The sequence below is a fragment of the Apus apus genome, chromosome 18 (assembly GCF_020740795.1).
Source record: "Apus apus isolate bApuApu2 chromosome 18, bApuApu2.pri.cur, whole genome shotgun sequence".
Classification (NCBI taxonomy): domain Eukaryota; kingdom Metazoa; phylum Chordata; class Aves; order Apodiformes; family Apodidae; genus Apus; species Apus apus.
In genome coordinates this window covers 11,468,998-11,492,019 of record NC_067299.1, presented here as the reverse complement: position 1 = coordinate 11,492,019, position 23,022 = coordinate 11,468,998, and the positions used below count along the sequence as shown (strand labels likewise).

General features: G+C 48.3%; 1 protein-coding gene across 11 annotated transcripts in view; it reads left to right on the top strand.

The window, feature by feature from the left end:
* TSPOAP1 (TSPO associated protein 1) overlaps positions 1–18,424 on the top strand; it is a 68,730-nt gene extending 50,306 nt beyond the window's left edge. For 6 of the 11 annotated variants that reach the window (XM_051635517.1, XM_051635515.1, XM_051635509.1 and 3 more), the window contains 10 exons: positions 222–1,358; positions 1,955–2,081; positions 2,226–2,377; positions 2,547–2,715; positions 4,186–4,257; positions 4,631–4,666; positions 5,424–5,527; positions 8,086–8,157; positions 9,259–9,387; positions 17,068–18,424. In XM_051635517.1, coding sequence (XP_051491477.1) covers positions 222–1,358; positions 1,955–2,081; positions 2,226–2,377; positions 2,547–2,715; positions 4,186–4,257; positions 4,631–4,666; positions 5,424–5,527; positions 8,086–8,157; positions 9,259–9,387; positions 17,068–17,280 — 2,211 coding nt within the window. In that variant the 3' untranslated portion in view covers positions 17,281–18,424. Of the gene's footprint in view, positions 1–221; positions 1,359–1,954; positions 2,082–2,225; positions 2,378–2,546; positions 2,716–4,185; positions 4,258–4,630; positions 4,667–5,423; positions 5,528–8,085; positions 8,158–9,258; positions 9,388–13,226; positions 13,285–17,067 lie in introns of all 11 variants that reach the window. The other 5 variants (XM_051635513.1, XM_051635508.1, XM_051635519.1 and 2 more) reach the window with 5 other exon arrangements.
* Positions 18,425–23,022: the final 4,598 nt, after the last annotated feature.

The window sequence follows — 23,022 nt, the reverse complement described above, 5'->3', positions numbered from 1 at the left end:
GCTTTCTGCTGCTTTGCTAGTTCATCTGATTGTCTCTTGCCAGAAGCTCCATTGCTCTCTCTTGCTTTCTCTTCTTGCTTCGCTGTAGACCACAGTTGCTGCTCCATTCTGCTGTGCTGGGAGGGAATCACCTGTAACTTTACCTCTCTTTTTAATGTTTATTTCCTCTCTTTTTTCCTTTGCTTGTCCTGGCTGTGGCTTTTCTCGGGGGCTGGGTACAGATGGATCTTTGTGATACTGACAGCGATGAGGAGATTCTGGAGAGGATCCTAGAGCTCCCACTTCAGAAGAACCACAGCAAGAAATTATTCAGCATCCCTGAAGTGACTGAAGATGAGGATGAAGAGGAGGATGAGAAGCATGTTACAGAGGAAAAGGAAAAGGCAGATCCTCAAGACTCCTTAGAAACACCTACCTGCCATTCAGGAAGGACGGAGAAGCTGCTTAACAACAAGGAGACATTTCTAAAGGCAGATGGGAGTAATTCCTTCACGGATCTGTCCAGTCAGACTCCACAGGAGGAGTGTGGTGTTAATGAGAGCAGAGAGGATGTGGACCGTGGGAATTCTGCCTTTGTCCAGCTGACCTGGAGTCAGAAGAAGGCAAACTGGAACACCTGGGGCTATCAGGAGAACGATCCGAAGCCTGGGAGTGGGGCGAGTCTTGCTTGGAGCAAAAAGAAGGGGAACAGTTATCGAGAGAAGATCCGGAGTCGGACCGAGATGGGTAGGAAGAGACAGAATGATTTAACAGAGCACTGCAGTCGTCTGCTGGGTAACTGCAGCCAGATGGGAGGTGGGTTATACAGAGCTCCTAGCCTCAGGGAAGAGCTGAATGTGGTGAGCAGTGCTGAGGGTAAGGAGGGGTTTGATATGTACAGTCATGCCAGACAAGGCACCTTACGAAAAATCCCCATGAAAGCAGTGGTTTCAGGGTTTGCAGAATCTGCTGTGACAGCAGCTCACAGCTCCAGCCCCAGGAGCCTGGAAATAGACATTGAGTATGACTCTGAAGATGATCAGGATTTGACCTGCACATCCCTCCCTGACAGCAGGCAGTGGCCGGAAAGGTCCCAGAGCTGTCATAGGGACTGGAAAGATTGCTTTGGTCAGTCTGAAGTTGCCCACATGGATGGTGGAAGGGACCTGACCAGACTGGAGATGATGGAAGAGCAGAGTATGGAGTGGGCTGGGTCTCCAAGCCAACGCCTGCAATTCTACTGTCGGGAGAAGGAAGTGCTGAGATGTGAGAGCAGTTCTGAGGAGCAGGGCTGGGAGCTGGACTGTAAGTCACCTGGCTGGAGAAGGAGGCTCCAACATCCTTCGAAGGGAATACGTAGCACCTCCTTGCACAAAAGGGTTGGGTGACTTTTCCTATTCTGGCTTTGAAGCAGCTTGCAGTGACTTCCCTCTGCTTCCCTGGCCTGCCTGTATCTTGCTTTGTTCAGTGTTGTCCAGAGAAAGAATCCTCCTCTAGGATTGTCTGGAAGAATATTTGAGAGATTCTGTAGTTCTGTGCTGTTCCGTGGCTTTTGTTGTATGAGCTGTTTCTGCTTTTCCTGCTAACTGAGTGTCACCAATGCAGTATTCCTTTTCTTGCTGGGTCTTCCTCCCCGCAGCAGGAGGCTGTAGGACCCAAATGAAAGCCCCTGGTGAAATAAGCTGATTTGAGAAAGCTTGTTGTAGATGATGACTGCAATGTCATTTCCTCCTTGAAATGCCCTTTCCTGCATCCTCACACTCACCAGGGGGGTTGTCACTGGTGCTTGGCAAGGGTGCCTGCCTGTACTTGGTTCTGGTTTCCACCTCCCTTCGTGCTTTCAGCTCTAGAGTGTTCCTGAAGAGGAATGTTGCATTTGGATGCTCTGCTCTTTGTGAGGTGCTTTTGGGCTGCTCACTGGCCACACAAGTCTGCAGACAGGAGCTGCTACTAACTCTGGTGGTTCCTGTTGCAGGCACCCGGTAACAAAGACCACAGGGGCCAGGAGCCAGCTGGCACAGCTGCCTGGCAGGCTCCCAGCAGGAGAGGAAACAAGAGCACAAGAAGAAGCCAAATGCAGAAACCTTTGCTCCCTGGTCCAGGTGAGTGGGCAATAGGGAGAGGGTCAGGCTGCAGGAGAGAGGAAGGCTGCTGGGGATGGCAGGGGAGAGGCCAGCAGGCCGTGGAGGTTGGGGCAGGGCAGTGGTGCTGACCTTAGCTCTGGTGTGTCCTCTCTCTGCAAACAGATCCTCCAAGGACCACCACGTCAGAAACCTCTGTTAAAGATGATGGCATTAGAATATTTGTGGCTCTCTTTGACTACGATCCCATTTCTATGTCTCCTAACCCCGATGCAGCAGAAGAGGAGCTCCCATTTAAGGAGGGACAAATCCTGAAAGTAAGAGCACAGTGGACGTATCCTACTCTATGGATCCATCTGATGTTCCAGGGTTAGCATAACCCTTGGGAGGCAGAGCCTTGGATGATTCTCGGGAGTTTCCTTAGCTTCCCCTTCTCTGTGCATCTCAGTCCCTGTAACAGTCTCTGGCCTGTCTTTTCCCATTCAGGTGTGTGGAGACAAGGATGCTGATGGCTTCTACAGGGGTGAATGTGCAGGAAGGGAAGGGTACATTCCCTGCAACATGGTATCAGAAGTCCAGGTGGACAATGATGAAATCAAGAAGCAGCTCCTAAAGCAAGGGTTCCTACCTGCTGACAGACCAAGGGAGAGCACAGGTACTTTATCTCCTTTGTGTGGGCTGTGCTGCTGCCAGCACATTTCTCTGCTGAACTGTGGAAAGCTCAGTCATGCTGTCAAGCTGTGTGGCCGGTGCAGCCCATCAAAAATGGTCTCGTGGGCTGGTCCCGAGGATCTGAAGGCTTGTTTAGTAGCTGTGGAAACCAGGGTGGTCTTGATGGATGCAGGTGTTCTGAGGTCTCAGTTCACACCTGGCTGCTGCAGCGCTGGCCAGGGCTGCATTTGCAGCTGCTAGAGCTGTTCCTGTGCCTGAGTAGTTGTGTCTGTGAACTCAGCACAGAGTGTGGGGGAGGCTGAGAGAGAAGGGGAAACAAAAAAGTTGGAAGAGCAGATGAAGGGTGTGAATGAGAGTTTTTGATTCTATGTTCTCTCCTTTATTTTGTGAGTCTGCAATTGAACCCACAGGATTGGCCCTGCTCTTGGGTGGGAGAATCTGTGACTTGGGAATGCAGAAAGATGGGGAGAAAGTTGTGAGGATGGAGAAGGAAGGGTGTCAGACAGTAGGCAGTCAGGAGTGTACAAGGGGCAGACCTGGTCCCTAGGCTTCTCCTTACTCTCCAAAGTACATGGGGTCAGTGCATTAGGAGCTGCAGAGGCTTCCCTGTTTCTTGGCACTAGTACTCAGGGAGAAGAGAGAAACCTTCCCTGGGTTCTGCAGCCATTCCAGCTCACGCTGAGCCAGGCTGCAATTCAGTGGCTGTGAGCTGCCCTGAAACTGCTGGCAACACGTTGGTGTTCCAATACTTGTCCCTTATCCCTCCCATCTCTCATCCTGTACCTCTCTGTACTCTGCTACCAGTGTTAATTGCTTGACCTGCTCCTGAACTGTTTTCAATTGTTCAGGAGGGTGGTGGCAGTGAAAGATAGACAGAGTATGAACCTTGTTGCCACAGGCAGCCAGGCTTTGTGTGCCTCTGGTGTTTTGCTGCTGCTGCAAACCCAAATTACAGCCCCACAACTAAGGATTTGCCTTGGAGAGGTTCCGGGAACTCCTTCTGCAGGCTCATCTGGGGACTTAGCCAGTCCTGGCCCTGCTCAGTGTAGAACCTTTAGCTGGAGAGCTCCCTTCCCACCTGAGTGAGTTGATGGGGTGCACCTTCCCTGGCAGTTTTTCAAGGGTAAATGGTAAAGGTTTTATTTTATCCTTATGATGCTGCTTTGAAAAGATGAGATGCAGTGAGGGTTGTTTATTGTGTGCTGTGGTGTGACTGAAGGGCATAAATACAACGTGGATTTCTGTGTGTGTTTGGGATGTGGATCATGCCTCATCTGAGTCCACATACAAGAAATGGAGATTTGGGCTTTGCCTGTTGAAGTCACAGTGTCTGCTTCCCAGGGGAGGCATGTCCTGCTGCTCTGTTGCCTGTGCAGTCTTCAAGATGCGTTCACTTTCTGTTCACTGTCTGTTTCTCTTGTCTATTTATTTGCTTTTTTGGATTTTAATTAAGGAAATGGCACATTTTCTCCACCTCCACGCCGCCAAATGGTGCCTCCTCCAAAACCCAGACGCTCCAAGAAAGGTCTGTGTCACCCACTGCTTCCACTTTGATTTTTGCAATAGGATCACAGTCTGCCTTGAATTTTTACTCCTTGCTTACGTGACCCTCAGATGTTTGTCTTTGTATGACTGCTAGGAAGTGGAAAGCAAACCCATCCCTGTGCTGGTGTTAAGTTTTTGACAACAGTGATGCCTTCCAAAGTTTTGTAGCTTGACCTGCTTCTTGTGATGTTCCTGAGTCATGGCTACTGGTGTAGACTTTGAGTTGCATGAACATTTTGCTTCAGTTGTTTACTGCCTTGTTCTTTGTTTTTTTTTATTGTTGTTTGTCAGTTGTGTCATGTGGTCACTGTTGAAAGATGAACTCTCTCTGATGAGGCATTTTCTTCCCTCAGCAGGGCTGGGTAAAGAAAAGTACAAGTCTCACCCAGGTGAGAATTGCTCTTCCTTACTATCATGCATGATTGTAATTTCAGATGTGTTTTGTGGTCAAGGACCAATGCAAGACCCTGGAGTGCTGCTTCAGAGAACTGTAAGAACATGGTCATTCTCGTGGAGGAAGAGTTTTAGTTCTTTTAATTTAATTTAGTAGTGGGTGCAGTGGCCTTTGACTAAGAGGGTATGTGTGGTTGTGCTTTGAAGGATCAGGGAAATCTCATTCATCTGATGTCATGGTCCTTAAAATTCAAGGTCCCTTGAGACGGTGCTCACTCTGCTTACATGTGTAGTCATCTGTTGATGCCCAGAGAAGCCAAGCTTGCAAACCCCTTGCTGGCCCATCCGTTGTTGACCTGAAGCAGGCCTTAAATCTGTAAGATGAAGGACTGGGCAGCATGTGTTTTCTGTAACATGAGACTTTGCTTTTGTAGACTCAGAGCAGGCATGTACACACACACTTGTGTGTGTATAAATAGAAAACATAAAATACAACATTCCTGTGTATATAGACAGGACGACAGAATGCTGTAAAGGGGAGATGCCTCACTTTTGTGCTTGCAAGGTGATGCAGGAGATCAGAAAACTGCTTTACCAAATGTATCTAGGACCTCCAAGATCTTTCCATTCAGTTTTCCTCCTTGTATTCTTCTTGCTCAGTCCACTCCAAGACTGGTGAAGGAGTTGCTTTGATTTGGGGTTTTGTCCTAGAACTTCCAGCTCAGGATATTATGTTTTATTTTTGTCCTGCAGGACAGAAGCAGAAAGACTTTGAAGCTGAACTGCTGCCTTCTCGAAGTATGGTGGCTGTCTTTGACTATAACCCTAAGGAGAGCTCTCCAAATGCAGATGTAGAGGTAACCAGCTGCTCACTGCTCAGCCTTCTCTAGGTTTCTTTTTCCTTTCTCTTTTTCCTCCTATACCAAGTCACTTAGCACTTCAGCCAAAACAGAGACAATTACATCTTGAAAATATTGCTGCTAAAAAGGGGTTGGCTGGAGTAATAAAATGTAGCTCACTCATACATTCTCTCATGCATTCTCTGATGACATCACTCAGTTATCTGTGGAGAATATGAAGCAATTTACCCCAGATGATTTCCAGTGTGTGTCTTAGTGGATCTCTGCAAGCATTTCATGGCCTCAGAGCATCCTCTAGTGATTAGACAGGACTAGGGAGATCTGGGGCAGGAGGAAGCAGCCCCTACTGTTAGCAACTGATCCAGGGCACCCTCTGCTAAAAGGAAAAACCTGCTCAAGGGGTTGAATGGACTTCTGGTACTTAATATGAGTGTGTCTTGGAGCATTTCTTCTGTGTTATATACCTGTGTAGGTCTTTGTTCAAGAAAGAAGGCTTAGCTCCAATTTAATGGACCAGTCTTCTAAGGACTTGCTTTTCAACTATTCCCTGCGTCTAATCCAAATAGTGCTTTGGTGGATAAGTCTGTTTCAGGTGGAAAGATTGCAATGCAGAATTATTTCTGCAAAAGACCTTTCTAAATTAGAATAGGCTCCGTTTTCTGTTCCTCCATTGCAGTGTTAGTCTACTCTGAGCAAATGTAAACATGGGGTTTGGATTCAGATTCTTTACCTGTATCCAGAAAGGAGTGTATGTGTAAGGGGGTGGCACAGTTCAGGTAATGGTTCCTCCAAAATTGAGTATCTCATGAGTAAGACAGCCTGCTTCTGAGGGCAGAGTGGTTTAGGGGTGATGGATTATCTTGGGAGAGATACAATGAGAGCATGGATCTGGCTGAAGAATACTTTTGAGCCCTAATCAGCAAGAAGATGACAAATTTTTTTGCAGTGATTTGATCTTTCTAGAACCTTCCCTTGGGATAGAGCTTGGATTATTGAAACAAGCTCGTGCAGTTCTGGTGCATTTTTGGAGGTGCTCCCCCCATTTATACTTCCAGGAAATTGGTCACTTCTGCTGGAAGGCTGTTGTTGCTCTTTGTGAACTTGTACCAAGACAGAGTAGGATCAGCTCTGCTGTTCTGTGTCTGTGGGTGAAGTTCCCTACATTTGTTCTTCTGCTAGAACAGAGTCACTCACAGCCAGCAGGAGGAACTTGCAGCAGAGATACTGCAGACTACTTGAGGTGTCATGTACCTATATTAGAGGTAGGTCTGTTCCAGCCAACACTTCACTGAAGAGGATAAAAAGCCATTGTGTCTTGAGTGAGGGACAGCCCATTTGGAGGCTGCAGTGTTGCTATCTTAGAGCAGCTTTTTTGTGTTGTCTGGGCAGTTTCTTCCAGTAGAAGAAACTACTTCCACCTTTGTCTTTTTAGTCTCCTGTGCTCCATGGAACACTTACCAGACTGTTGTGAAGAGTCCCATATGTTGTGCAAGACTGTTTCCAGGTCAAGTCTTCCCATTTGTGTGCATTCCTGCTAGGGCCTGATCCCTAAGCGTTGCAGAGGGAACAGGCTCATCCAAGGGAGTAGGATTTAGTACTTAGATTTCATAAGAAATGAAGGGTTCAGCTTGTTCTCAACATACCTTTTCAGAACAGGGGCTGGGTACTATTTTGACAGTTGGGACAACAATGTGCCCTTGTGGCCAAGAAGGCCAGTGATATTCTGGGGTGCATCAGGAGGAGTGTGTCCAGCAGGTCTAGGGAGGTGGTTCTCCCCCTCTACTCAGCCCTGGTGAGACCTCACCTGGAGTGTTGTGTCCAGTTCTGGGCTCCCCAGTTCAAGAGGGACAGGGATCTGCTAGAGAGTCCAACAGAGGCTACAACGATGATGAAGGGACTGGAACATCTGTCATGAGGAAAGGCTGAGAGACCTGGGGCTGTTTAGTCTAGAGAGAAGACTGAGGGGGGGGTGAATCTAATTAATGTCTATCAATACATGAGGGCATCAAGAAGGCAGGAACAACCTCTTGTCACTTGTGCCCTGTGAGAGGACAAGGGACAATGGATTTAAACTGGAGCCCAGGAAGTTCCACCTCAACATGAGGAAGAACTTCTTTCCTGTGAGGGTGACAGAGCCCTGGGACAGGCTGCCCAGAGAGGCTGTGGAGTCTCCTTCTCTGCAGACTTTCCAGACCTGTCTGGATGCCTTTCTGAGTGACCTGCCCTAGTTTTGGTCCTGCTCTGCCAGGGGGGTTGGACTTTGATCTTCAGAGGTCCCTTCCAACCCCAACATTCTCGTTTTGTGATGGAAGCCCTACTAAAATTGCTCTAAGAAACAGGCTTTGTTCTTGTCATAATTTATTAAATGTTTCTTTAGCACTGAATTCCTGTTACACACTTCACTTACTCTTTTGTATCCTGGTCCTGCAAGTCTTATTACAGTGGTCTCCCTTCCTCAGGGTGAGATTTTGCAAGAAGCCCAGGGTGACCTTGTGTTTCTGGTAAGAAATGGCAGGCAGTGCTTCTCCTGTGACTCTTGTTCTTTCTCTTTGCAGGCTGAACTGACTTTCAGTGCTGGGGACATTATCACTGTTTTTGGATCCATGGACGATGATGGGTTCTATTATGTAAGTACAGGGATGGGGAAGGTCCTGTGGACACATCTGAAGTCCTTGGGGTCCATCTAGTGGCAGGAGAGCAGAAATCAGGGAACAAAATACTCTGCTTTTGAAAAACAACAACAACAAAAAAACCCAAAATATATCTGCTTAGTGCAGGGCAGATTGTTTTTGGCAGCCCACACTTCTCCTGTAAACCCAATATCCAAATGGTTCTGAGTTTATTTCTTGGCATAACTTGACTGCAGGTTTCCCTGAGCCTGAATCAGCAGCTGCTCTAAGGTGTCACTCAGCTCTCAGACACATGGTCTTGTCCAGGGCAGAAGGCTAAAATGGCAATGTAAGAATAAAAATGTGTGATGAGCCCCAGCCCCCCTACTGCAGCAAGCACTGATGTCTGATGGAGTGTGCCTGACCGTGACCTGTGTGCTCGGACACCATCCTGGGCCTTGGACCATCCACCTTTTCCTGCACAGGAAGCATTGTGTTCTCACACATCAAAGTTGAGGTTTAGCTCCAGATAATGCCTGGAGTGGATCACTGTGAATGTTTTGTTTGCTTATTTTGTACTGTTGGCCAAACAACGTTGCTGGAGTTGGTTTTGTCTCCTCCGACCACCTGCTTTTGAACTGCCAGCAATTTTTTAGGAATACAGCCAAGCTTGGTTTGCAGCTCTGGACCTCAGTGAGCACTGAGGCAGTGCCTACAAATTGTACTCATGGTACCTCATTCTTTAAAAAACAATTATAGATAGCAGAGCAAATTAAAGGCCTTTGGAAAGCTTATGGCAGTCCTATTCCAGTTGCTTCCAGGATAGCAGTGGAAATGTGTTCGGTTTGTAGAAGTGTCTGTGTTGCTGGAATACATTTCTCATGGCTTCCTGCCATCTTTTCTGCCTTAACTCTCTTCTGTGATTTTGGGCTCTGAATTGTTCCACAACTAAGCAAGAATGTGAGCTGTGAAATTTGCTGAGGATCCTTCCAACAGGAGTGTGTCCCTGTGACTCTCTCAACCCATAGCCTGGGACTCTCTGCGTGGGGCTGCTCTGCTGTTGATTATTTCTCCATCAGCCAGGAAACCTGATTTGGAAACTGGATCTTGATCTTGCAGGGAGAGCTGAACCAACAGAGGGGGCTTGTCCCATCTAACTTCTTGGAAGCAGTGACTTCAGATGGAGGCACGTTGGAGGAACTTCATTCAAAAGATAAAGAAGCTTTTCTGCTGAGTGCTGAGAGCCAGGTAAGGTTTTGTGACTCTGCCTGGGACAGGCATCCAAACTGTCAAGTGCCTGGAGATTGGGCATTGTGCAGCATGCAGCATCTGGTGAAATTATTGAAATTATTGCATGCAGCTCACTTCATTCCATGGGAGATGCTAAAAATGTTTAGAAGAGAGTGTTAGGAGCTCTTCTTGAAGACTTCCCTATAGGGCAAAGAGAGGCACAAAACAACATCCACTGGGGCCTCAGTCTCACTATAACCATGTGAGCAAAGAGCATCCCAGGTCCCACCAGCAAATTCCACAAAAGAGTCAGTGGTGAAATCCTGCTGCAAGCAAAGCAGTTCAGGCAGCTCCCAAGACACATGAAATTCCTTAGATATGCTTATAGCCATGCCAAAGAGTTCTGGAGTTAATGACACACAAACACCAATGCTCTTCTGCCCATCCTGAGTTAGATCTATCCACACCGAGGTGCTTCCAGATAAATTCAAAACACACTAGGGGTTTTCCCCAACTGATCTATAGGGTGGATCCCAAGGCTTCTAAAGCATCCCACAGATGCAGGGAATCCCAAGGTTGAGCCTAACCCCTTGCAATATGTTGCTGATACTCTTGAAACAACTATGGGTCATCTGCCAGATTCAGTCCATCCTCAGTGGGTTCAGTCAGATGTCTGGCACCTCCCTGGACCTCATATGCTGTGTCATTCTAGAGAGTGGGAGTCAGGGAGGGAGGGAGCAGCTTGGTGTCGACTCACATGTCCTCAACCTTCAGTTCTTCTTGGGAGGTTATGGGCACCAGCAAGTGGGGCCAGACCCATAGAATTGTGTAAGAGCAGGCCCAGATTGGCTTTGGAGCCAGGCTGTAAAGAAGTGTATGGCCCTGAGTCCTCCTCTGTTGGGCTCTTCCCCTGGTGCCACCCTAGCTGTGTCCTGCTCTCTGCAGCATTCCTTGTCCTCTCTTTCATGCTCAGCTCTTCCTTTTCTCTGTATCCACCTCCCATTTCTATCCTCAAATGCTGTCTGATCTCCCTGAGGCTTCAGCTGTAACCGCATCTCTTGCTTCCAGGTGTTTCAGGCTCTCTGGGTACAGGCTCTGCACTACAGCCTTGATGCCTCCTAACCAAAGCAGATGGCAGGCCTGACTCAGAGAGGTTTGTGGGTAGCTTGCTGGATCATCTTCTGAACTCAGAAGTTGTCCAGGTCCCTTGTGCTTACCTGGTTAGGATACTCAGTCCCTTTCCTCCCATCAGTGTTGGTCCGTGCTGGGCAATTTGCAGGTTAATAAGCTGTAACTACCAGGGTTTAACAGCCCTGAGGTTACACAAGGCTTAACTTTCCTGGGAGGAAAGAAGCACTCAGGCTGGATTTCCTTCTTCAGTTTCCCTCTCAAAATTACTTACTCTTCCCAAATTACTCATCTACTGCAACAGAGGATGCCAAAGGAAACGTGAACCAGTAACATTAGAACAAGTTGAATTCAGAGTCTAACCCTTCTCTCCAGTATCAACCAGCAGCAAGAAGGGCCTGTTACAGATGCTAGGGTCATTATTCCAACCCCAGCCTGGGTCGTCCCAGAAGCCGTTGGGATGTTGAGGTAACCTTCAGGTCTTGGAGAGCTGATCTTGCCTCTTGCAGATGTAAAGGGTTGGTTTGATTTAGCTAATGGTGTGTTATTAAGGGAGAGTAAGAAAGTGACTTATAAGCAGAGTAACATACGCAACAAAACTGCTCTTCTTTCAGATATTCCTGTTTGCATTCCATCTATTTTACTGGTGAAGAAACTGCCACACCAGTTTGACCTGCCATGTCCCTGTGGGTGGCTGCTCCCCTGGGTGCAGCAGTTTGGCCCCTGCGTGCTCAAGGCTCTAAGCTTTTTTCCTATGGTTCATGATACTTTTTTTTTTTTAACAGAAATGCCTTTCAAATGTGATAAAAACAACATCCATAAAATAGACATCTTTCAGGTTTACCTGCTCTTTAGACCTTTCCATTTGTCTTCAGTTCTCTGCCAGAGACCCAGCAGAGCTTCCCAGCAGAGCAGAGCTTGTTTTAAGCTCTGGCTTTGGGTCTGCAGAGCAGGAATCTGTTGCCTTAGTTGATAGTTTTGGTATTCAGCTGATTCAGGAACTGCTCTTCCTCATAGTCTGAAGTCTGGGGTCTCAGAAAATTCAGTTGATGATGATTAAACCAATTTTATTTCAGTGGGAATCCATGTTAACTATCTAGGCATGACTTTGTGTTGGCTACTTCTGTGTACTGACACTCTGCCTCCTGTCCTGCTGCCTCCTTGCTTCACCAGGATCCCTGTCCTGGCTGATTCTGGCTTGGAACCATACATGTGCCCAGGTGGCCAAGAAGGCCAACACCATCCTGGCCTGCATCAGGAATAGTGTGACCAGCAGGACCAGGGAAGTGATCCTTACCCTCTGCTTGGCCTTGGTGAGGCTGCACCTTGAGCCCTGTGTGCAGTTTTGGAAGGACGTTGAGGTGCTGGATAGGGTACAGAGAAGGGCAACCAGGCTGATGAGGGGTCTGGAGAACAGGTCTGATGAGGAGAGGCTGAGGGAGCTGGGGCTGTTCAGCCTGGAGAAGAGGCTGAGGGGAAACCTCATTGCTCTCTACAGCTGCCTGAGAGGAGGTTGTGGTGAGGTGGGAGTTGGGCTCTTCTCCCTGGTGACCAGTGACAGGACCAGAGGAAGTGGGGTCAAGTTGTGCCAGGGGAGGTTCAGATTGGATATTAGGAAGAATTTCTTCACAGAAAGAGTGGTGAGGCCTTGGAACAGCTGCCCAGTGAGGTGTTAAAAAAAACAGGCAGACACGGTGCTTCAGAAGGTGGTTTAGTGGTTGGGGGTTATAGGGTGGATGGTTAGACTTGATGATCTTGAAGGTCTTTTCCAACCCTGATGATGATTCTATGATTCTGTTACATATACATATATACACTGTAATATTCTGAGAGCCAGCCCAGAGCTGGAGTGAGCTCTCACAGTGACACAGCCATGCCTGCAGCTTTCCAAACACCAGTGACATACTCTCTCAGTAGAGGTAAGGAACACACTGGTCAAAGTGTGTTGTTGGCACGTGCAACACAAAGAGAACCTTTGCTGCTGCTGTTTGGGATGGGGCAGTGGAGGGTGTGCAACAAATCACTGAAGGCAAGAGATGCCTGGCAGCCTCTGGAAAGGTATTGTTGGAGTCTTCTGAAGGACAGCATGGCAAAACAGACTCCCATCCAATTTACCAGTCCCAGCTAAGACCCAGCAGATCAGGGGACACATCTACACACCATGGTATCACAGAGAGCTTTGGGCTTGTATTAAAGCTAGTCCTAATCTCATCAGAAGCTTTTCCAGCATGATCATGAGTGATTTTAAAATTGCTTGTAACTTCTTGGATTTGATGTTTTCACCCTCTCTGAACTTCACACTTCCCCTCTCCCTGCTGCTATGCCAAAGACCTGGGAATAAAGACAATTTACTTTCCAAATTGACCTGAGGAACATGGCCAATTTGAAATTATTTCTGAATCTTAAAATGCTGGCAATTAAAAAAGCTGAAGCAGTTTAACTTTCAAACTGACAATAATTGGGGATGGGATTAAACAAGAAAAAAATACAGCATGAAGAGGAGTATCCAAGAAGTTATGGTCACAAGTAGGGCCCTGAAACACTCATACTCACCCACTTAGAGTAGTTGCTTTAATGCTGCAGTTGTCAGATGAATATTTTTGCATCAGTAATATACAGTTTCTGTCAAAGACTGATTGTGAAAGCACTTCAGAAAGTGTTCGATTCTAATTGATTTCATGTATTTATTTCTGCCTGCATTATGTACCCGTGATGGTTCTTTTCTTCAGAGAATGAGGAAGAGAAGAGTCCAGTGATAGATATGAATGATACATAGAGAGCAACCATGTAAGTTTATGTGAGAAGACCTCTTCACCCTCCCACCCAGCCTAGCATATTAAAAGGTCCTGCACCTTTAGTTTTCTCCTTTTATTTGCTTGTAGTTTGACAGGCTGGTTTGGGGCTCTGCTGGCAAGTCCACCTCCTGAGCTTCTGGTGCCATATTGGTTCTATATTAAAGACAAGCTGTGATCTGTTCAGCACATGAAATGCAGTGGTTTGGAACAATTATCTCATGGTTTTGGGGACCATGGTGGGACTGTGCTGGATATTAATGTTTAGAAAATACCTGCTTTGTAAATTAATCCTGGCCCTTCTACCTCGTGTTCAAGCACATCAGCAACCAGAGCTTTGCTTGGCCTTGGCAAGTTCTTGCTCAGGCTGAGCACACCCCATATTCAGCCTGTGGGTTTGTTTGGTCTTGATTTTACTCCTTCCTAAATAAATACTCACTCAATACTTGAGAAGTAGTAACATTTAGTCCCTAAACCCAACTTTGTGAGGATAATTGTTCTATCTGATAACACTTAAACAATTTGGGAGGTGGGGAGGGTGGGGTGAGGCCCCTGGTTTTGGAGGACAGTGGAAGCAAATCTGTGTTTTTCTTAGTTTGAAACATTGTTTTCCTGAAATTGTGCAGATACCTGAGACAGCACTGAAAACCACCCCTGAAAACTATTGTGACTCTTCTGTTTGTCAACCCTGGTAGCTTTTATCAGGATTTTGGCAGAAAAATTTTTACTTCATATTTCTCTCAGAGAAGAATCCTTAATTTTAGTGTCGTTTGTCTCTTACCAGATAAATCTGTGAACTACTTCTGTTGCTTATCTGCTGCATAGAGACTTCTGAGAATACCTGCATGTGCTTGTATATGAGTCGCCCTGGGTGTGGAAATCTGCCTGGGCACAATATTCCACAGCTGGGAATCAGCAGGACTTTCAGCCACCCAGACAGGAAACTACTGGTCCCTTCCTTTTAACTGTTTCATACTTGATAATGACACTGATACTGCAGCATCCTTATTACAGCAAATAGTTGTGACATTTGTGAGGTGGTCTGGGTAACTGCCTCTCATTTTGCAGACAGTCTTTCCTGCATTAAGTCTACATGGGAAATCATGTAAGATTTGTTGGGCCACTTCAGATCTGCCCTAAAACTGTCCCACCCTGGCTAGAAAAGTGGTTTTGAGGGGCTCATGGGCACAGAGCTTTGCTGCCCCAGCTGCACAGCAGCTTTTCCATGGCTCCTACATCCTTTGGAGCTGCTGAGCTTCATAGGGGAGAGCACTCACTGCATGATGATGAGACCCCTTCTGATGATAGCCCAGTGCTTTTGTGTATCTTGTCCAAGGATTCTTTGTTGCACGATACATAAACAGCTTCTGAAGCCCAGTGGGCTACCAATTTAGCCCTGACGTGGTTTACTTTTATCTTTGCCTCCATAAGTCTTGTGTTACTGGCTGAAAATGGTTCATCTGGATTCATTTGGGTTTATTTCCAGACTTCCCAGACCTGACCAGCACTTGGGCCATCAACACCAAGCATTTCACGTTGCTGGTGCTTGCTGTCAGGAAACACAAGAATTGCAGTGGGTGCTGCAGCCTTGGGTGGAGGAGTGACCTTGCAGGCAGTTTTCCCAAGGGCCATCAAGCCCTTTGCAGCACAGCCTTGGCAGCAGCTGGCCTTTCAACACAGCATGCTTGGAGTTGGACAAGTGCCTCTGAAAGTGTGTGGAACAAGATTTCCAGGTGAAAACAGAGTGTGAGTTCAGGAAAAATCAGCTACTCTGTTGCTTACTGTCATGAGGAGAGGTTGAGAGTAGTTACATCTCTCTCCCTGATGCCAGAGACCTTAGCTCAGGTAAGAGAGGGTCTGATGGCACTGGCACTTGGGACAGTTGAAAGTGATTGCTGCAAGATGGCAGTTGACCCTCAACATTCTGAAGTTGGGAGGAGTGGTGTGTTGACATCAAGACAGAGCTCTTTCAAAGCCCTGTACTCTCTGCTCAGGACTGACTTGATAGTTGCTGGAGCATTTCCAGAGAACAGCAACGAAGCTGGTGGAGGTTCTGGAGCACAAGTCTTGTGAGGAGTGGCTGAAGGAATTTGGGGTGTTTAGTCTACAGAAGAGGAGGCTGAGGGGAGACCTTCTCATTATCTACAACTGCCTAAAAGGAGGTTGGAGTGAAGGGGGGGGTCGGTCTCTTATGTAACCGGTGATAGGATGAGCTCCAGGAGAGGTTCAGATTTGATATCAGGAACAATTTCTTCACTGAAGAGTGGTCAGGCCTTGGAACAGGCTGCCTGGGGTGGTGGTGGAGTCACCATCCCTGGATGCGTTCAAAAAAACATGTGGACGTAGCACTTCAGGACATGGTTTAGTTGACACGGTGGTGGTGTGTTGATGGTTGGACTTGATCCTAGAGGTCTTTTCCAACATTAATGATTCTACGATTCTGTTCTGTACTGTGAGAGGTATTGCACGTGCTGAGTCTCACTCTGGAGAAGAGCTTTCTGCTCACCTTACACCAGAAGTTTTTTCTTCCTGCAGCAGGTTGAAGCTACTGGAATTCAACAGCATGGGGGCGGAGAGGTCACAGCCACTGTTTGTGCTCTGTCACAGGAGGTGTGGTGCTGTATCAGCAGTAGGGTGATAGGACAGTGCTGCTTTTGCTTTTGACCCCAGGGAACTAGACAGTGTGACATTTCACAGCTCTGTACCGTGTCATGGTATGTTTTTGGTAATGCCATAATAGGATGTGCAGCTGGGAGCTTGGAAGATGCTGGGCTGTGAAAGCTATGTGGAAGAGAAAGCAGTGGGAAAACAGCTCTCTGAGGCCTCAGAAACCCAGAGCCTCTTCCCTGGTGGACTTTGCAGCTTCTTGCGAAAGCTTGCCCTGCTGGATCAGAAATGGTCCCTGTCTGGACACCTAAACCCAGCAAGAGGTCATGGAAAGAAAGGAACTGCTGCTGGGAACTGAGCTGCCATTAGTGTTCTATGAAGAGGAAGCCGAGCCCAGACTCAGTCACCTCCTGACTTCTGGAAGCCCTTTCCAAAACGAGCTGCATAAAGTGCATCATTTGGGACTGTGGATCCCAGTTAATATTCTCAAACGCTCGGTGACTCAGGAACACATGCCAGTTGCTGTGTGCCACTTGATCCAAGACTTCTCCCTGTCCTTCTCCATCATGAACTTTTTCTCCACTATTGGTGCCACCACAGAGCATCAGACTTTGCTTCCTGCTGCTCCTGTGACAAGACCTGAAAGGCTGAGCAGCCTTGTAAGGGTCTCGATTTCTTTTCTTACAGAGCATGGCCACTGTTGCAGAAGCCTCCTTGAACTTCTGAAGGTCTTGTGCAGCCCATTTTCTTATTAGGTTGGGTTTTTTTAATGTCCTACCTCTGTCTCAGAGTGTGCTGGGAGCTCACCAGGCTCCCCCAGCACAAGCAGGTTTTGGTGCATTGGGATCCAGCCAGCTGTGCTCTCTATGGCTCCAGCTGTGGAACAGCATCTTTCACCTCAGTGGGGCTTTTCTGCTGTCCTGTTCTTAGCCCAAAGTTAAGGAATTTCAGAATGGCTGAGCTCGGGCAGGGCCTGAGCAGTGGGTACAAAAAAAATTACTGGAAACTTCCTCGCTAGATCTGCAACTGCAGAGGAGCTGAGCCATGCAGGGTAAAGGATGGACTGTGGGGAGAAGGCAAGGTTCTCTGGCTGAGGCTTCTATTGGCATGATGTCCTTCATCAGCTCTAACTTCTGATTTTTTGTTTTGTTTTCTCTTTTTCCCCACTCAGTTAAATCCAGATGAGTCTGTTAATCAGAGTGAATCCTCACTGACTCCTACACAACCACCTTCCTGCCTTGTCATGGATGAGCAGTGTCCTGAGCAGGCATTGCTGGCTGCTCTCAAATGCAGTGATGTACCTGGTCGGAGGAAAAAGAGGAGAGGCTTCTTCTTCAAAGGAAAAAAGATCTTCAAAAGACTTGGGTCCAGTAAGAAAAATTAACAAGGGATTTATTTTTCTGTAAAGACTGCCTGTGCAGACCACACATTCAGGAGAGGTCCTCTGCAATAAGCTGATTAGAGTATTTTCATAGGGAGACAGTGTATGTTGAATAGAGAAAACTCTTCAGTGGGTCTGTGAGCTGTGGTCCCTGTGTAGAGCCCAGCCATGGGTGCCTGCCCAGTGTGGGCAGTGGCTCTGAACACAGTGTTGTGGCATGGGGGTGTGTGAGGCCTCAGCTCTAGGATACAGCTGCCTCTACAGCAGTGTGTTCTGGTCCGTGCAGTCCTCAGTGCACCAGTTCCCTGTAAATATTTTCATTTAGAAATGATACTCTGGCTGTAAGTTAGCTACATGGCTTTTCCCAGCAAAGCCCCGGCCCCTTTAAGAAGAGATCCCTTTTACTGCACACCCTGGTATTTCTCTGGTCCAAAGGAGGTTGTGTCAACTCCTTCACTTCCTACAAAGAAAATTTGCACTTTTCCATTCCCATGAATCCCCCTGTGCTGTCTCTGGGCTGACGAGTGAGTTACTTGTACTGTAAACCTGTAAATAAGCAGCTGTGCCTGGGAGCCTCCCACACTGCCTCCGTCACCTGCAGCACGAGGGTTCCCATGGAAGGAGCGATACCCCGGAGAGGGGTCGATCCTTCTGCCTCTCGGGTAGGCTGGGGTGAGCTGCTCTTGGCTGCTTCACCTTGACCACACGCTGGCTGGGGACCCCGCCTTATCTATCTATTTATTTATCTATTTATTTATCTATTTATTTCCTTATTTATCTATTTCTCAGTTACTTTTTGTCTGCCTGGTTTGCAGTTTCATTTGGCTGTTCCAGTGAGTTGCTCCCAAGCTGGAGCCTTTGGAGAGCAGAGCTGGGGATGATGGAGAGTTTGCAGCTATTTTCATACCAGATGATGTATTCCCTGAGTTAAGACACATCCCTTTCTAAGCCACGGAGAGTTTTGTACTACATGGTTTCTACCCTTTTCAGTGTTTCTTTGCATGTTTCAGTGGGGTGTTTGTTTTGGGAAGGACAGTTAATGTGAGGTAGGTGAATGATGCCAGCACAGTGGCCACAAGTGTTGGTGATATGGTATGTTTTTATTTAATATCAGATTTTATTACAATAAAGTCTATTTTCACAAAAATACATTTTCCTTAAAAAAAACAAGACTCAGTGATGCTTCTTCTAAGGGGGAGTGGGCAGAGGGTAAAATGATGCCAATCACTTACATCTCCTACAGGCGCCCATCTTTGCTGGGATCATGGTGTGAGCTGCCTTCTCTGGGAGGTGAGTTGGCCTCTCCTGTTTCAGAGACCTCATCCTGGAGGAGAAAGCCCCAGGGTGTGATTACATGAATCACAGGCTCACCAAGGCTGGAAAAGACCTTCCAGTTCAGCCTATGACCTCACACCACCACACCTCCAGACCATAGCACCAAGTGCCACATCCTTGAACACCTCCAGGAATGGTGCCTCCAACACTTCCCTGGGCAGTCCATCCCAATGTCTGATCACCCTCTCCATGAGGAGGTGCTTCCTGATATCCAGCCTACACCTACGTGGTGGGACACTGTCTGAGTGTGGTTCTACAATGTGCAGACCTCAGCTGGACACAAGAGTGGCCCTGCTGCACTGCCTACATGGCCTCATGCAGCTTTAGTCCCTGTGTGGTTGCTCTGGACCCCTTCGCTGCAGGTGCCACCAAGCCTGGGGGAACTGCACAACCAGGTTCTTACTGCAAGTCTGTTCTCTGCTCTTTGCTCTCACCTGTAGGTGGGTGCTGGGTATGGAGACAGGCTGAGGGAGTTGAGGGTGTTCAGCTTGGGGGGGAGAAGGCTCTGTGGAGACCTTATAGCAATTTCCAGTGCCTGAAGAGGCTCCAGGAAAGCTGGGGAGGGACTTTTTACAGGGGCAGGAAGGGATAGAATGAGGGGAAATGGTTTTAAACTGGAAAGTGGAGATTCAGGTTAGACATTAGGAGGAAATTCTTCACTGTGAGGGTGGTGAGACACTTGAACAGTTTGCCCAGGGAGGTTGTGACTGTTCCATCCCTGGCAGTGTTGAAGGGCAGGTTGGATGGGGCTTGGAGCAACCTGGTCTGGTGGGAGGTGGGGGTTGGAACTAGATGATCTTGAAGGTCCCTTCCAACCCAAACCAGACTGGAATTCTGTGATTCTATGAAGCAAAGGGCACGGGGCTGGAGTGGCTGTGCTGGTACTGATGCCTCTGGCAGAAGGGTTGGGGGTTGGTGGTGTTGCTGGGCCCGAGGCTGGCAGGAGCACCCAGGCCACCCTGTACACCCCCCCCTTCCCTGTCATGTCTCAGAATGACAGAAGGGCCCTAGAAGAGACCAGCCCCACCACAACAATTTTTGCAGATGGAGCCCACAGTCCACTTGCAGGCTTCCTAAACATCTGATGCAACTTTGAGACAGTCCAGGCATATCTTATGCCAGCAATGACTAGTGCTGTCCAGCCAGTGGGACCTGTCCAGTCACTGCCAGCAGCTGCTGAGAGGTTGCAGTGAGGGTCTTCTCCCATGTTTCTTTCCCTGGAGATCAACAGCCTCGGAGCTGTGCCTACTGAAGAGGCTTTGCTGCTTCCATGTCTCTCAGTTTGGGGTTCTTCTGGGGACTGCTGCCCTGTGCAAAAGTCTAAATGTGGATTATAAAAACCACTGTTATTATTGGTGTTAATTTTTGTTGTTCCACCACACCAGATACATGAGTTTTGGGCTGTTCAGTGTCCAGTCCTGTGTGGTCTCTCTGAGGGTGAGAGGGGGATGGAGGTGACCGAGTGTTCCTCCAGTCTTCCCAGGAGTTGCAGTTTTAGAGCCTGTTTTGCCTAGAAGATGTTTGGAACTCAGCAAAGCAGCTGCCTGTGGCATCTGACCCCAGGAGAGAAGAATAAAAAAGGTTGCTTTTTCTATCTCATCCAGCCAGACCAGCTCAGCTGGGTTATGTTCTTTATTGCTCCATTATACTTTGGCTAAAAGAAGGGAAGAAAAAGCAATCCCAGAAGCTCTGAGGTCAGAGACTGCAGGTCTTGTTGCTGTACCTTGCTCTGGTGACTCACTGAGTAGTTGGTGCCTCATTGTCCCATCAGGGCACTTGGCCCTTCGATCTCTGGTGTCATGTGGGACTCTGCAGAGGCCACCAGTGTGTAACTGGAGGGGTCAGTTGTGTGGAGTGGCTGTTCTGTACCTTGGTCCTCTGGGAATTCAGCCAGAGTGACAAAAGGCACTGTGGGCTTTTCTGGGGAATTTGCATAGTTCCCCTGACAGGAGGGACTTGGCTGGGAACCTGCTGAGCCTTGGAGTGAGATGTTCCAGGAGGATCCTGATACTGCAGTGACCTGCTGTCTGCTGTGGTGGAGAGGACTCGGGGCAAGGACAGGTTGAAAGTTTTGAAGGAATGAAGTTGCTGGAGCTATGAATGCTGGAAAGAGTTCCCATGACTTCTGGAGCAGACTTAAGCCATGAAAGTCATCAGCAACCCAGTAATTTATCTTCAACAGGCCCTGCCAAGTTGGTTGCTGTTTTAACTGAATTTACCAGCTGGAGTTTCCTTAGTTCTTTTAAGGTCTTTTGAAATAAATTGTCATTGCTTTTATCAGTTCATCAGGAGATAAACTGCAGAACAAAGCCCTGAGGAAGAAGAAGAGTGACTAATGTTTTGGGGTCTGCCCAGAGCTGGAGGCAGCTGGTGCCTGCAGGATGGCTCCATCACTCCTGCTGCTCCTCTCCTCCCTCCTCACCCTGTCACCAGAAGGTGCATCTTGTCTCTAATCCCCAGGCATGTGCTGAGCTGCCTCCTGGCAATTTTTTCTGTGATAGACACAGACTCTCATCATTTAGCAAAGTCACCCCAATTCAGTTGGTTCCCTGACACCAGGCAGGCTTCAGAGCAAAGCTGAGAGAAGTCTTGAGAAAGGTTTTAGACTTTCAGGCTTTGTTAACTAAATGCAGAAGGTTACAAGAAACAAATCAGGTAAAATGCAAATAGAATCTAAATGTTCTGCTTTAATTGCTGTGTTGGTGGCAGGTCTGTGCTCTGAGGCACTGTTGCTTGCATCAAGGTATTCTTGAGGAACAGCACAGGGTCTCTCCTCAGCTGCTGCAGGTGATGGGCAGGAGGGCTTGCCACTTGCACTGATCTGCAGCAGAAAGCTCACCCAGATCTGTGGCCTTCCCCATACATGGTTATCTGGGAAGACTGAAGAGACACAGCATCTCTCCAGACCTCCTGCTTTCATGGTTTCTGAAGCAGTTTGGAGGAAATTAAGTAACTTCCTAATTGTGAAATGCAGTTATCAGCACAGATACACACTAACTGTCCCACTGGCTTTTGAAAAGTCTTCCCCTTCTAATGGGTGAGCTGTGTGGGGCAGCAGAGGGAGGACACAGACAGGGGTTTAAAAAGTGGGCACACTTTGCCCCGGTGCACAAGAGCCCTGGGCAGGCACTGCTGGTGGCAGCTCGGGCAGGTCCTCAGCTTCTGTCTCAGAAAGGCCAAGCTCACAGGATCACAGAAGGGTCCCTCCCCAGCTTTCCTGGAGCCCCTTCAGGCACAGGAAGCTGCTCTAAGGTCTCCCTGGAGCCTTATCTTCTCCAGGCTGAACACCCCAACTCTCCCAGCCTGTCTCCAGAGCAGAGCTGCTCCAGCCCTTGGATCATCTCTGTGGCCTCCTCTGGACTTGCTCCAACAGCTCCATGTCCTTGTAGTGTTGGGGACCCCAGAGCTGGTCCCCCTGCAGGGGGGTCTCACCAGAGCAGAGGAGTCAGTCCCCTCCCAGGCCCTGCTGGTCACTCTGCTGGTGACACAGCCCAGGACACGGTTGGTTTCTGGGCTCCAGTGCACGGTGCCAACTCATGTTGGCCTTCTCATCACCCAACACCCCTAGGTCCTTCTCCAGGCTGCTCTCAATCCCTTCATCCCCCAGCCTGAATTTGTGCTTGGGATTGCCCTAACGCATGTGCAGGACCTTGCACTTGGCCTTGTTGAATTTCTTGAAGTTTGGATGGGTTCACCTGTCAAGCCTGTCTGGGTCCCTCTGGATGGCCTCTCTTCCCTTCAACACATCTACCACAGCCTGGTGTTGTCAGCAAAGCTTCTGAGTGTGTACTTGGTCCCACCATCCATTTTACCAACAAAGATGTTGAGCAACACCAGTCCCAACACTGATCCCTGAGGAACACCACTTGTCACTGGTCTCCACATCATTTGCCTGACCCAGCAGGATGCCACTGCTCTGCCTTGGGCAAAGCTGTCACATGGTGAGGGTTTGTCCATCAGCTTGGGTTGTACTTGGACAGAGAGAGGGGCTTTGGCCAGGAAGAGGTGGTGCTCAGGTGAGCTCCCAGTCCAATGGCAGTTTGGGCAAGGGTGAGACCCACCTGAGCTGCTCCAGATCAGCAACTGAAAGGTGGTGGAGCCTGTTCAGACCATCATCAGGTGTCTCCTCCTGCTGCCCTGTCTGCACAGGGAAGTGCAGAAGATGCAGCATTCATGGAGCCTTCCAGACCACAATAGTGACACAGGGCTGGTTGGGTTGAGGAGGTGAGATAGGATGTGCTGAGCAGAGCTGTTGGCTCCATAGATGGATATCCAGACATCTTTTTCAAACTTCAAGAGCAGCAAAGGATGAAGAGCACCATGAGGGAAGGATGCCGGTCCCTGTCAGACATCCTCAGAAGGAATCAAGACTCTCAAACAGTGGCCAAGTGCTGCCTTACATCTGCCCCC